Here is a 15,000-nt window from a genome sequence, read left to right on the forward strand (position 1 = left end):
ATTCAACAGTAAGGGCCTAACTGCCAGATGTGTTAACTCAAATATGAATGAAACTACGCGCCTACGAAAGTGCCCACAGTTCCGCATTTACACCTCTAAACCAGCATGCTCTATTCTGGGATTTCTAATTTTTACCAAAACTACCATAAGTTCATGTGTTATAAAACCACAGGCAGGCAATGGTCATTGCGTCTGCAAAATTAGACATCGTTATTGAAAATGATGCCCTATTGACAAATGACTCTGAAAAATCAGGTCTTCACGATCTCTTAAGTAACCTGTATCAAGTGTTATTTTGTGATTGGAAATAATGTGAATTATGATGTTAAACAACACCTTTACGTCAAATGATAAGCACAGTTGAAATCTTGTCAGAATTACCTGTCTCGCCTTGCATTTAGAACTGAAGACTGTCCATTCACTATGGAATGATGAGTTATTGGTGGTGATGCTTTGGAAGTGGTGGAGGAGGTAGTAGAGGAGGAATTGTTAGTAGTGAGGTCTAGCCCTCCATGTTTAATGCCATTGTCTTCCATACTGTGAACTCCAGTCACTTCTTTCCATAACTGCTGAATCTCAGCAGGACTTAAGCCAGCTATAAAATGAAAGAGAGCCCCACTAATATAACAAAATAAAGCGTTTCATATAATGAGCTCAGTGTTATTAATGGATTAATGCCAACAATAAAGCTGATGCTGTTTTTCCAGCACAATCAACGTGTAGTAAAACATAAATTCATTTTTCTTCTGTCAGAATCCAGGTAATCTAACTGTCTTCTCTTATGTTATCAACAGACAATTAGAAATGACCAACGTTAATAACATTACACTCCTTCTGAAAACATTGCTCAAGGATCAAAGAGTGAAAGCCACAAAAAACTTGCAACTACTTCTTGAAAAGAAAACAAAAAACAACCCTAAATATACTTCTGGACAAGATTCTTGTTCTCTGCTTAATCAATTTCTTGACATGGAAACATAACTCAGTGCACCCACAGTTAACTCAGGTTTTATAATTCCTCTTAATCAAACATGTAACAGAAAACAGAAAAACGTATTACACTAAGGATACAAACATTGATATTCTCTTTAAACACTTAACAAGAGCAGGGAGTGGGGGAAGAAGACTGGAGGGAGAAAAATCAGAAGACAAAAATGAAATCAATGAGATCATAACAGGTTTAACATTTGAGCAGAATGCATCTGACTTTAATTAATGACACCCACATATTCATTAGTCCTGTTTAATATTTACAAAAATTGTTCCATTTAAAAATGTGTCTTAAGAGGCAAAACCAAAGTGACTATTTGGAAGAACAAAACCACTACAGCATAGAGCTAGATACTGGTGACCGCTTAAGCTCTTCGGTACCATTCAGTGGCACCAGACAACTAGAAAGCCAAAAAAACTGGCCCGTTTACAACTCTCTCTACATAGATGAAATTACATGTAGCATAGACCATCAAATTCCTCCACTGTTTTTGTTGTCCAGCCCTACTGTGGAAAACAAATTGGCGGGTTTGGCTAGGAGAAAGGAGACTGTCTCACCAGTTTCCTGGGGTGATGGGCAGCCATACAAAATTTGAAGAGCTTCTCAAACTTCTCTGCCATATGCACAGTACTCTTCTGGAGTCTAGCCACCAGATCTTTGCAGATAGAGCTTAAATCTGCTCTCTACTCCACTTGTAGCCTGGAAACTTGTAGTTTCCAGGATTCATCCTTGGCCACAAATAGCGATGTCTCGTAGAATGTATTCATACATCTGTGCTAGGGTTGTCTGGCTCAAGTTGAGCACTTTGCATGAAGTCATGGAAACTTCCATTACAATATGCTTCTGCCTGAAGTAAAGACTCCCAAAACACAGGCAAGAGAAGAGCTGTGAGCATTCTCTTATCTTGCCACTGAACATGCAGCTAAGGTAGGAAATTCAGATTTTGAAAGATGAAGAATTCATCAGAAATATATACACCTTCTGTCACTGCCAGTCTTTATAAGTTTGACATCTCTCTTTTGAAGAACACTAAATTAAATGTAGGAAAGAATGAGAAGCGCAGAGAGCTTTTTGTGAAAGATCTGGTTTCATGGCCAGGTTTTTCAGCCTGATGTGGTTTGGGCCAGAAGTATCTTATAATCCAATTCTGTCTTCTGTATCTCATCTCAACAAGTGAAATTAGGTAAGACATGCTCATGGTATCTAGATCTGCTGGAATGCAAAACATTCAAAACGCTGATGTTGTCTGAATTAAAATTTTACTCTATTTTATGAAAGAGCTCAAATTTATTGTCCTTCAGAAAAGGATTAAAATCTATCTATTCATTCACACTTTTCTTTGAGGATAGTTTCATTTGGTAAACAAGATATATTATAAAGATGTAAAGATTGTTTTTCACTGTTTGGCAAATCTGTTTATTGGATAATATTTTACTTTGAAGACATAGGAACTGCAACTACTAAAACGGATTCAACAAAAAATTATGAAAAAGCACAGTAAGTTCCTTAATACTTCTCAATAGCTGTCTCACCGTGGCGTATACAAAGCTATTTAAAAATAGACTAGTAGTGATTTACAGAAATAATAATTTCTGGAGGTAGTGTGGAAACAAATTGGTTGGAAGGTATTCAATTTTTTTCAAATTATGAAAGGACCTCATTTTTAGACTACTATTTTGTGTCCTGCTTCTCTACCTTTGATACCAACACCCATTGGCAAACTCAGTTAATGACAAAGTGAAAAGGAGTTGATTGGAATGTAAGTCTTAAAACTGGAGTTTATATCATATTTGTACAGTGAAGAGCTAGGTTTTAAGGAAGCAAGCAAAGAAGCCAGGCTCTAATTTACTGCATTAGAGAGATGGGTAATAGGAGTGATGGTAATACTAGTTGTAATTGTTTTATGAAGGTAAGTAATTACTGCCGAGTTCATGAGGTATGTTCCAGCAACACTGCAAAAAACCCATTTTAGTGTGGTAAATAATAGTTACCCACATATGTAATCACAAATCAAAAAGAAAAGTCATGTAGTCATTTAGGTGGCATGATATACACAGTACATTATTTACTTCAGTGTCTTCCCTTCCTCCTGCTGTCGAACAAAATAAACTAATTTTGTATTGAAAAAAATAAAAACCAAGAACAAACCCACCTGTTTGACTAATCAGAGGGCAAACATATCGTTGTGTCTTGCAGCAAGAAAATTTTCATCAGAGATTATCAAACTTCGGGCCCTGGGGGAGCTGAGCAAGAGCCGCCCCAGAAGCTGGGTGAATGGATGAGGGCTGGGAGCGGCTGGAGCAATGGCCCGTCCCTCGGGCAGGGCTCTCCTGCCCCTCTGGGCAACTGCTGGGCAGCCCCTTCCTCTGCATGAAGCTACGGATGGAGCTGTGTCTCCAGGCTGCCTAGCTCACCTAGACTTTTTTAAAATCAGAAAGAAATTTCTCTCTGGGCTCAGGCTGGTTAATTTTATCACTTCTTCAGAGCACTCTGAAAGGCTGCCTTTTAGGATAAAAGGATTAAGGGCAGGCACTTAAAAAGTATAAAGTTAATAAGCGGATTTGTAATTAATTGTAAATTATGGCAATTTTGTAGTTTCTGTGTCTTAAAAAGTCCAACTCCCATTTTACAAGAGACCTGTAAAATGGCTGACAGATATTTTAGTCTGGATGTAAAAGTAGGGTAAGTTTTAAAGTTTCATAGGTTGTGATGACCCTTGAAAGACCCTCTCCACACTACATTAAAGGAGAAAGGATCGGGAAGAGGATCCGGAGTGGGATAAAAATTAGAGACTATAGTGAAAAGAGCAAATACTGATTTGCTATGCAGTTTACTAACACCAAGAATTTTGGGATTTTGAGGCTAGTTTTAGAACTCTTTTCACAACTATCTATTCTATTTTTATGTTTGAATAAATAGTTAATAAAACTACCACTTATAAAACCCATCCATGCATCTGTTTTTCATTTTCCTACATGGCCTCATCAAAACTTAGGCTTTTGGGTTTGGAGGTTTGGGGTTTTTTTTATTGTTGTCATTTACAGTCCTTTGCATTTAGCTAGAATCAATGCAGCATTACATGGAATTAACTCACAGCAAGCCACTGGCTTTGGATATGGCATAGCGACGATCTTGTCACAAAATAAATGCTAAAACACCTTCTTGTATCTTATTTGCTATACCTGACCATCAAGAAAACATGGTAAACACTCCCATCCTTTAAAGGCAGAAACTATACTTGGAGCAAACACTCCACTTTTGTGTTTATATACACAAACCTCATAGCTGTACTTGGAAGTTACGTCTTTTCATGCTAACAAATGCAAAACCCATGCTCTCTTCGTCACTAATTGTGGTTTACAGGACTCTTTATGACCAGTAACTTATAAACATGAATCCCCTTGTGTTTCTCTCATTGTTCTAGCCATCCATGTAACTCGGCAATCTAAATGGATGCATATAAAAATATGTGTTACACATACGTAAATTCTTCTGTATAACCATATTATACACCTTGCAGCACAGTGGAAGGAGAAAAACATCTTTTTACCACATCCAGAGTGTATTACCTTAAATAAATTTTGAAGGTTTAATTTAATACTGCCACAGAAAATGTCTGTCATAAAATTTGCTGAATTTTATGAGCAAAACAAAGGAAGTTTGATCCTCTTACTTTTACGCAAACCCCAATGCAGGGACATCTATGTTAAATCTAGTAAGTACGACTTGGATTTGTAAATATTGAATATATTTGGGTGTATTTGGATGTGTAAATTTAAGATTTACGAGACAGACTCAACAGATCTGAAGCCTATTATTAATCTCCATTACATTGTTATGAACTGGACTGGGTGCTGTACCTTCCTATGAAAGACACAATGTGCTGTAAGAGAAGCCCACAGAAAGAACTCCGAGCTGGTCACAACTCTGCATTTGGTTCTCTCTTTGTTTCAGCATCTTGCTAGAAAGACTTTCCTTCTTACCCTCATCACTCTAACTTTACCTCGCCTGGCACAGAGTGAGTGGCCTTTCTGGGGGTGCAGGGAGGTTTTCCAGGGGAAGCTGTCTTATGTTTTTTAAGTTTGTACATCCACATCAGGGCTATGAAAAATCGAGGCCCTATAAATTAACTTGTGTATTTAAAGGAACCCTACAAACAGGGTAGATACTAGAATTAGGAGAGAAAAATGGAAGAATTAAATACTTGACTGGAATTCATTATAATTTAAAAATACCAAGGCAGAAGCAAACAAGAGATTAATTTACTTTAAAAAGAACAATCCGGATAGATTTTAACTGTAAAATGTTGTATTTTTTTATTTCTTTAGTATCAATCTCTTTTGTCATGACTTCAGTTATGCTTAATTCTTTGAGTAAAAGAAAGTTCTTAAAAAGAACTGTTTACTAGTTCTCCTAAAAATGTATTAAAAAAGGTATTTTTTTTTCTATGTTTTTCTACTAGAAGTGGATGAATGAGTATTGCATTAAACTAATGAATATCAATGCAATTGGGTAGGAGTGGTGAGGGAGATCTGTGGGGATTGCTTAATGTGAGAGAAAACCTGAGGAATTCCTCTTGCAACAGATGGCACAAGAGGAGGCTGCAGAAGGTAAAGCTGTTCAGAGGGAGGTTGTGTTTCAATTGCTTTTTTCCTCTGGTCCAATGTGACTTTGTACAAAAGGAAACCAGCATTACCAGTCTCATGTGTCCAACATCATGAATCAGCTTGTCTCCTCACTGCTATTCTCAAATAATAGTATTTAGTGTGATAGCTTATTTAGTACTCTTTTTGGTTGTTGTAATTTTTATAACTTTAGAAATGCTTGTGTCATAGCTTTTCCACACAACACAATGTATACAATTTACACATTTATTTGTAATCTCTGTTTTCCAGGGACTGAGGTTTTTAGTAAGTAAGTCTTTCTCATGCCTTTTTTCTGTCTCTGCTTTTGCTCATTTAATTTCTGAAGCTTCGATTTCATAATAGTTACCTGGTGGAGGAACCAGATACATACGTAAAGACCAACTAAAAGTAATGTTACCTGTTATGAACACAGTCTAAACAATGCTCATTGCAGGGACTGGAGTGTCAGAGATCAGAGTGTCGTGTAATTTTTATGACAGACATTTAGCTCACCTCTCTATGGTAACACAAACAGAAACACACACCTCACAGGTTATAGACAGAGTCCTTAAGATGGGAAGTCTTTGGTCTTATCTTAAAATGTAAACAGCATTTATCTCCAAGTTAATTTACTTTTAAAAGCGCGTGCCCTATTTTCTTTCAACCATGAATGTATTTGTGTCAAGTAGTAGAGTTTGAGCTCATTTTCAGCATTGAGAAATCTTGATCAAAGTGACAAAGTGATTTTTTTTCCCCAAAAAAGTCTTTACTGTTATTTGTCAGTGATAATTCATTACTATTGGAATCACCACCTTCAAAACTTGTTGTTATAACATATTTAATACAAAGGAAAGGCAAAGAAAATGAATCTTAAGGTTTGTCGCTAAATTCACATGTCATAAGTTGAAGATTCAAAGTGCTTTTAAATGCCAAACACCTTCTTTTCTTAGAAGAAAAAAAAGTGAGTTTTGGAATGGCGTTAATATCACTGTCTGATATATTTTATATCTGTTCGCTTGTATTAAATGAAATGATAACATTTCCACTAAATCAGATTTCAGTAATTCCTCAGAGGAAAGCAATGGTGTTTGAATTGTGTTGCTATTAGAAATTGTTTTCAGCACGTAAGGCTAATAAATATGCATCTTATATCTAAGAAAAAATACTCAAGAGCTGTTTTCTTCCACAAATGTATGCTGTAAAATTTATCAGCCTCAACAAAATTAGTAATATGAGTAATAAAGTTCTAATAATAAAGTACGTTTAAGTGTCATAACGGGAAACTGCTGAAATTCAGATGCAAATGGAACAGTTAAAAAAGTTGTGAATTAGAAATGACTCCATTCATATATTACTCAAATACCTTGTGGCAGAGACTGGACAGGAAGAGCAGACTGGCCAGGCGGGATGGAAATGAGTCCCTGACGCTGAAGGTTCAGAAGATGTTGCTGCTGCTGAAGTTGTTGCATCTGGAGGAGCTGCTGCTGGAAGACAAGCTGCTGGGCTGCCAACTGCTGCTGCTGCTCCTGCTGCTGCTACGAAGAGAAAGGGGGGAAAAAAAAGGCAAATGCAGCAAAGAGTAAAGTGTGCAGTGAAGGCTAGAAAGCCAAAAATGTAAAATCAACTTCTTTCCCTTTAATCTCAGTTATTAAATAATAATGCTATTTGTAGAACACTCAGGCAGTGAAAGCGTTTGAAATTTTCTATTATATTCATTCAAGCTATTAGGTGTTAGGGAAAATGGCAAGATACACTTAATAACACACTAAAGAAAAGGGTCAAGAGAAAGTACATAACAGCTGTTTAAAAAAAAAAAAAAAAAGCCCAGCTCATGGCAGATGATAACAAATTTATCTATGCTAAAAGTGTAACTCTTTACAGCAGCCTGTGATTCGAAGGCACTCTTGTTTTTCCAGTTGACTAAGTTTGGTCCGCAGTGGCCCATGAACGTGGTCTCCAGTGATCTATTAGTAAACTGGGATGTAGCCTTCATTTCACTGGCCTGTTAGCTCTCTCTCTTTTCTTGTTGGAATATATTAAAAGGAGCATTGCATTCAAGGCAACGAAGTGCCCTATTATGGAGCAAAAGTATAAGTTCCAATTTTTGTGAGGCATTTCAAGACAAACTGAAGTCTGCAAAGGCTCAGGAGGGTATGAGAAGGCAGTCACACTTCAGAGAAAGACAAGCTGCTGTGGAAGACCTTTCCTTTCTAGTTTGGGGAAAAGAGAAACTTCTGATGCGCTCACTGGAAAACAGACTGCATAATGGAGCAAGTCATGTGGATTGCCCAGAGCCTCCGGAGAAATACAGGAGCAATTTCTATTCGTAGCTGATGGCTGTCTGAAATTCTATTCACAAATCCAAACAGAAACAAAGCCTTAGGAGGTCACAACTGCTTCCTCGACGTTTGCATAATGGGCAGCTTGAAGACAACGTCTAGGATACCTGCTGATCAATTTAACTACTTCAACATGTTTTGTTTGTATTATGTTTATATTTGATGCGGTTTGCTGACAAGTGCAAGTTAGGCCTGAGAAACCCGCTTGTCAGGTTGATTTATGAGCACATCAAACTGTAACTTTCTACTCGCCACTCCAAACCTACAGTAGCAGTTCATTAATCAGGGGCCTGTGACTTTGAAATCTGTGCTCAATCGCTCTTTTTCAGCAACAGACTAAATTTGCATGCTCTCTGAGCTGTGCCACTGAGAAAAGGAAGGCTCCTTCCCCAACACAGATTGCCTGGGAGTACAAGATAATCAGTACGGTGTCCACCACACAGCTTGTTCCTTGCACACTCGGATTCATTAGCGAACATTAGACGACAGCAGTACTAGACTGCTCAAATCCTACGTCTCAGAAAGGGGTGCAGGAGAATTATACCGGCACTGGTATTTAAGCCCGGTAAAAACATAAGAACAAATCTTTGATAGCTGCATCCTTGCTACAGGAAAAAATCTAAACTAGTCTTGTCTTTTCCAAGCTTCTGACAGCTCAGACTAGTATGCATCACAAGGGTCTTAGCTCCTACCTCTTTTGCTTGCTTTCCTGGATGCTGTTGCTGCTGCTGTTGCTGCTGCTGCTGCTGCTGTTGTTGCTGTTGCTGCTGCTGCTGTTGCTGCTGTTGTTGCTGCTGTTGTTGTTGCTGTTGCTGCTGCTGTTGCTGCTGCTGCAAAAGCTGAAGATGTAACTGCTCTTGCTGTTTCTTGTAAAACTCTTGTAGTTGTTGCTGAATAAACCATTTTGACTTTAATAAATAAAGGCAAAAGTTTCAAGTATTATAAATCTCCTAAACTCTTCTAGATTGGCATATGGTAGCGTAGCCATTAAGAATCACCTCATAACAAAAAATGTGATTTGAAGAGGCAGATCTACATACATTTTTTTCCAAGGCGGTTCTGAAATTTTCCAATGAAGATTCCAAAATATCCTAAACAGAAGGGTATAGAAAATCTGTATTCTAAAGGGAATGCAAGAGCCAAATTAACTCCTCAAATAACTATACCTAAGTTCCTCACATGTCCTATGTAACAAATCAGAAGCTGTACTCATCTACTTGCAAGAAACCTACAAGTCACTAAGGCCAAACTAAACTGTCTTTTTCTTAGGGGAAAAAAGTAATTAATCTGTCAATCTGTTTAGTGGGATGCTGGATTCACAACTGAAGGTGAATTGCCTGTAATGATCATGGTACTGGATATTAAAGTGTTTAAACATACAGTGATTGAGCTATGACTATGACAAACAGACACATCATTTTCTATATGACAGTTAAGCGCCCAACCAAAAATCCGCTCTGCATTACACTGAGGTACTGATCACTGACACTATCTTTACTGTATGAGTAACAAGTTAATGGATTCTTCACTTAGCTGCCAGATTTTGTGCTAAGGAAACAGCAACCTTCTTCTTTTTAGCCTTATCTGGGACAAATTTTTTGGATGTAAAAACAAGCAAAATAAAAAAACTTTTTCCCATGATGAAACAAGCTGTTGAGTTCAAATTTCATAACCGCATACCATTTATGTGACTAAAGGGAGCACTACAGTGTTATGAATTTTAAAGCAACAATTATCTACAACTCTATTTGCACTTCCTTTGGCAAGTCTACAATTAAAATGTGCCTAAGCACTTGAAAATTTAAATATCAATTTGTTTGGTATTTGTAATGCATCTGCCACTGCCACTGCTGCTGTTTTTAATATAATATTTAACGTTTCAAAATCACAATTTCACACTTCTGCAATTAAAACAAGAAATATAAAGACTGAGAAGTTTCATATTTATTTCCATTCTTTTTGGTGTAATGAGCGATGAAATATTACAAAGTAAGACCCATAAAATCTGGCTGACACTTGTGCGAATGCCCTGTGCTAACAGTCCAAAGCAGGTAACCCACATTACCTGCTGCAACATAACTGCTTGCTGCTGCTGAAGAAGTGCTTGAAGCTGCTGCGGAGACAACACTTGCTGCTGGAGAATCTGCTGCATTTGCTGAGGGGTGATCACCTGGGGAGTCATCATGGCCACTGACACAGGCACCTGCACAGGGAAAGAAAGATATCATCGTCAAACACATTTTAGTTTGCCTGCACCACAGCGGTACGTCTTTTTTATTTTGTACCAAAGATGGACCATAATTTTTTACATAATATTTATCACTGCGAAGTTCCAGTTTCAGTCGGAATCTGTTATTTTAAGACTACAGTACTGTGGCACTCTATTTCCAGAGGCATCAGATTCGATCAGACTCAAGCTTTATGTTTTGCATCTCTTACGTATTCCTGCAAGAAATTTAAGCGTTGGCTAGTACAAATGTGTATTTAAAAATAAATGATCACATGGCAGGGCTCTCAACACTTCATAATCAATCATCTTATCAAGTGTCATAATGTTACGAATGGAAAAATCTATTGAGACTGTTTCAAAAGATATGATTAAAACAGACAGCAAAATAAGTATCTTAAAGCAGTAAATGTTTTACACAATAAAGACACTTAGCCTAGAAAAATATTTGCGTAATACATCACTTCAGTATAAGAAAACCTTTCTTGCTCGGCTAGTCTTTTAAGGAAGTCTGATTTATACAGGAAAAAAAAAAGCTACAGAAATATCGGAGTACAGACCAAGGGCCACCACCTCAGTCACCTGGTCTCTGCAGAGAGAAACGTGTTCTCAGTCACTCCTAACTGAAAACTGAAAGTTGGGAAACTGTTGTAAGATTATTAGTTTGTCCACTAAAATTTAAGAATGCATGTTTGTGTAGGTGCTCTTCTGGGCACAGCTTTATTGCCCGTTCATTATACACTGCGATGAAGTGTGTACATATGTGTAAACACCGACCTACACACGTGCTCTCAGGAATATATGTGTGAGTGGGAAAGACACCGCAAGGATGTGTGGTTGTGTACGTAAGAGGGAAAAGTCCCGTGGAAGAGCCTGAGGTATGTGCCGAGCCGCTGCAGCAGACACACTGTGTGAAACTCCTGCTCGAGCTAACCAGGACACAGTCAGACAGCTGTCAGCAGGCCAAGTTTTCCACCCATGAAAAAGCAGCCACTCGCTTGTCTAGCGAAATTCAAATGTTTTTTCTGTATATAATAGCAAGCTGGCATATAAATACTGCTTTGTGAGATGTTTGTAGGACATTCCAGTCTTCTGTAAATCAGCAAAAATAATATTATTATTAATAAAATAAATCACGAACAAATCTTAAGAGGAAAAACTTTTCTAATATTTCTATTACTTCAATCTATCCCAAAAGACTTTGTATAAATGTAACACTTAGAGGAAAAGAGAAATACAAGTCTGCTGAAGTTTACTTTTAGAAGAAATTACTTCATCTAATATTACACAGAATACCACTTCTCACACAATTCATCACAGCATAAATGTAGGTCTTAAAACACTGGCTAATTAAGAGTCTGAAAGTAAAAGTACTTACTATTACTGAAAAGTCTGATAGTCTTTTGCAAACAACAAATTAATTTTAAGACTAAAAATTCTGAAGGTCTTACTCTAAAATACAAGTGGAAGAGACAAACCAGACTCCCACTCAGAATCAGACACTTGTAGGGGGGAATTTAATCTCAGGTATGACTGGAGTCCTATAGTCAACAGAATAAGGAAATCCCAAGGAAAGTTTATCTGATCTAATTTAGGCATCTATTTTAGCACGGGATTAATCCCTCTCTGAATGTGCCTGTCTCTCCCCTTTGAGTGTAGACTCACTTTGAGTAGACACCTAACTTTCAGATGCCAATGTTGGTTGTTACACTTTGTCACACCAAGAAGTTTTGTAGTATTGGAAACACCACATCTCTATGCAATAATGTTTTATTCTAAGCCTGTCCTACAGGCAGGACAAACAAGTTTTTACAACTTTGGGATCCATGAGCAAAGAATAAAATTCACTGACTGGAGTCAGTGTTCAATTCCCCCTGAAGTCAACAAGAATTTCCTCTGCTTACGTGAGATCTGAACTTGCCTTCTTGTAACAATTTCGCCTCGGTGATGCTATTCGACTTCCGTATGTCACACAGAAATGAGAAGGCAGAGAGGAAGATGGACACCTTCCCAGTTAAACCATTACCTTTAACCTTTAAACCCCGCAAGAATTTTCCTAACACTTATATGCTTACTACTATAATATATAGCAAATGGTGAAGGTGTTGCACACTTGCTACTCCACTTCTCCTCTTAGCTTTACATCCCTTCTATCTTCCCTGGCTTGTGTATTTGCAAACACACAAGTAAAAATTCTGACCTAAACAGAGTGAAAATCAACTTAAGTCTGTAAGTGGCACTGATTTATTCATGCTCGGTGCTAAAGACTCTAGCCAGTAAGATGTACAGTAAGACCCACGCTGCCGCAAGAGTCCTCTCTTCCTCGGTCTGAAATACAGGTTCCCCTTCAGCAGGCACATTTCTGCTAGCTTTTGTAGTGTCTGCTCTGAATCTCCCTGGCTGTGTACTTGCTCTTATATTTGGAGACACACCTGCTTTGAGGTACACTCTAAGAGCTTTTCTCTCCAAATTTGTTTTTCCCATATTTTTCAACAGTCACTTTCAACTGTATAAGCTGAAGTAGGGAACCTAATTCACCTGTTTTTTCAGGATGATGGACAAAAGCATTAAAAAAACCAGCAGTCAAGATCATTAGTAAAAATACGTATTTATGTAGATATTATTTCCTTTAACAGAATTTTATGTGAGGATCCATATGTGTGTATCATACTTGATACATATCTTCTTTCCCATAGATAAAGGACAAGGCATTTTGAAAACTGCTTGAATTTTAAATTAGCAAAACATATTAAGCAAAGAGATTTCTCTAATTGTAATTAGGTAATATAAACTGGTACATTTCACAGCCTTCAGTGATACACCAGACTGCACTTTATTTCTTACTGGCATAGTGTTACTGTGCTATCTGTGTTGGAAGACTATCAGAAACCTGCTATTTTATAGCCAGTTATGTGCATTAGGTATATTTCTTTGGTTTAGTGTCTGTGTTTTTCAAGATTTCTGATCTGAATTTACAAAAATGTAGCAAAGAGGCAAACTCTGACTCTTTTTCATAGAAATCTCTCAATGTGTCTGAAGTCAGTTCAGGTAGAGGACAGTAGAGGGACCCAGTGAAAAGATAAGATCAAGTGAACGATGCAGTTCATTGGAGCGGGCCACAAACTCCCAACAAATTCTCGGGCAGACCTCTCATGAAAAATTGAAGAGACAAAGTGAAACACGTCTGCAACCCATTTGTTACAAGATGCCCTCAAAGAAATTGAACTCCCAGCTCTGTCATGAAGATGACCGGGTACAGCAACCCTACAAAACTCGGTGGGTCAGACAGCCTCTGAAGAACATGTAAATTTGTCGACTCCATGATGGACCCTGGTGGAGGCTTCGTGTTTTGAAGAGTTTTTCATGTTTCTGATGCAGGCTGTCCCCCATTTCTTTGGATTAGCTTACAAGTCCCGCTAAATAAAACTATAGATATGCAAACAAACAAATTTTTAACACATCTAAAGAGCACTTCAGGCAAAACCAACTGTAAACTGCTTTATTACTACATGTGAATGTACTAATTAAAGAAGAGCTATGACGCAGAATGAAAAAGTTGATAGTGGAAATTAGATAGATGAACGTAGCTGCAGAAATGAAGATAGAACTTTTAAGACTAACAAACCTGTTTTTTCCCCAGATCAATTTAATAGAGAAATGGTGGAGGTCGAGCTTGTGTATTTAACACTCTTCTGTTACACATGAAAAACTCAACTTTACCTGTAAAGAAGCTTGCCAGGTAAACACTCATCTGTTCTTCCTATAAACTAACCAGGAGTCATACAAATTTGTATTTTTTTAATGTTACCTACAAAAATCATATTCCTAATGGCACAAATGGAAGGCAGCATGAGTAGCCTGCACCTTCAGTAAGCTTTTGCATTTTTTAGAAGCCTTGAAAAACTGCACACATATCTTCAAGAAACGTTGACCAATCTGACTTTGATTAAAAACAAATACAGCCAAAGGAGACACACTATTTTTATTCCGAGTTCCTTTCATTTTGAAAGTCAGGTATTGATAACGACAATTACATGCAAAACTTGACCTTAGTTTTCAGTGCGTTCGAGGAGAATCACAAGATCATATATATTAGACACATTCAGAGCCAGTTCAAGGTATGTAGAAATTATTTCTTTGTTACAGATAGAGGAAACAAGTCACAGCCTTTAAGTAATTAATCCAAGGTCACAGGATATTTTAAGTGGCAGATCTGAGAACGGAACTGTTCAGTAAGACAAGTCTCTCTCTGGTTTATTGAAAGAAATGTAATTAAACATTTAATGGAGAAACTTCCCTCTGTAGGATCCTTCTTTTAAAAATAAATGTAGGTGTGAAAACACACATTTACAGTGCAGGATCGGGCTCTTTAACAAGAAACAATTATTTTAAAAGAAGAAACTCCTGCATCCCTTCTCTTCCCACTTTGGTAATGTGTAGAGTGTCTACTGTAATAATAACCTTTTGAATCTTTCTGGTTTTACGGTATTAAAAAGAGCTGAGAATGAACTGAGTGGTATTTGTAAGCTGTTCATAACTAGCGAACAAGAATACATAATGATCCCCCTAGATGGACGATACGTACTGCCCAATTTTATACAGCTTAGATAAGGTTAGGTGCTTCTGAAGCATCTTGAAAATATAAATTATGATATTTATCAATAGAGATGATGCAAGACACATGCAACAGGAAGAATAACAAAGTAACAAAGGTATACCCATTTTGTATCATGACTCCTGTTTTCCATGTTTACAGTGGAATTTAATTTATTATTATTAATCTATCTGCATTTTAATTAATTTAATATAACAGAGTGT

At 37.4% G+C, this 15,000-nt stretch overlaps 1 protein-coding gene across 1 annotated transcript in view; it reads right to left on the reverse strand.

Annotated features, from left to right (window-relative positions):
- Positions 1 to 15,000, reverse strand: part of FOXP2 (forkhead box P2) — a 133,356-nt gene that overhangs the window by 56,704 nt on the left and 61,652 nt on the right. The window contains exons 2-6 of the mRNA XM_009324060.1: positions 10,021 to 10,158; positions 8,790 to 8,845; positions 8,648 to 8,681; positions 6,980 to 7,145; positions 382 to 595 (exon numbers count right to left, since the gene is read on the reverse strand). Of these exons, the coding sequence (XP_009322335.1) occupies positions 382 to 595; positions 6,980 to 7,145; positions 8,648 to 8,681; positions 8,790 to 8,845; positions 10,021 to 10,140 (590 nt within the window). The 5' untranslated portion in view covers positions 10,141 to 10,158. The remainder of the gene's footprint in view (positions 1 to 381; positions 596 to 6,979; positions 7,146 to 8,647; positions 8,682 to 8,789; positions 8,846 to 10,020; positions 10,159 to 15,000) is intronic.

This window comes from Pygoscelis adeliae, unplaced genomic scaffold (genome assembly GCF_000699105.1).
Source record: "Pygoscelis adeliae isolate BGI_AS28 unplaced genomic scaffold, ASM69910v1 Scaffold24, whole genome shotgun sequence".
Classification (NCBI taxonomy): Eukaryota; Metazoa; Chordata; class Aves; order Sphenisciformes; family Spheniscidae; genus Pygoscelis; species Pygoscelis adeliae.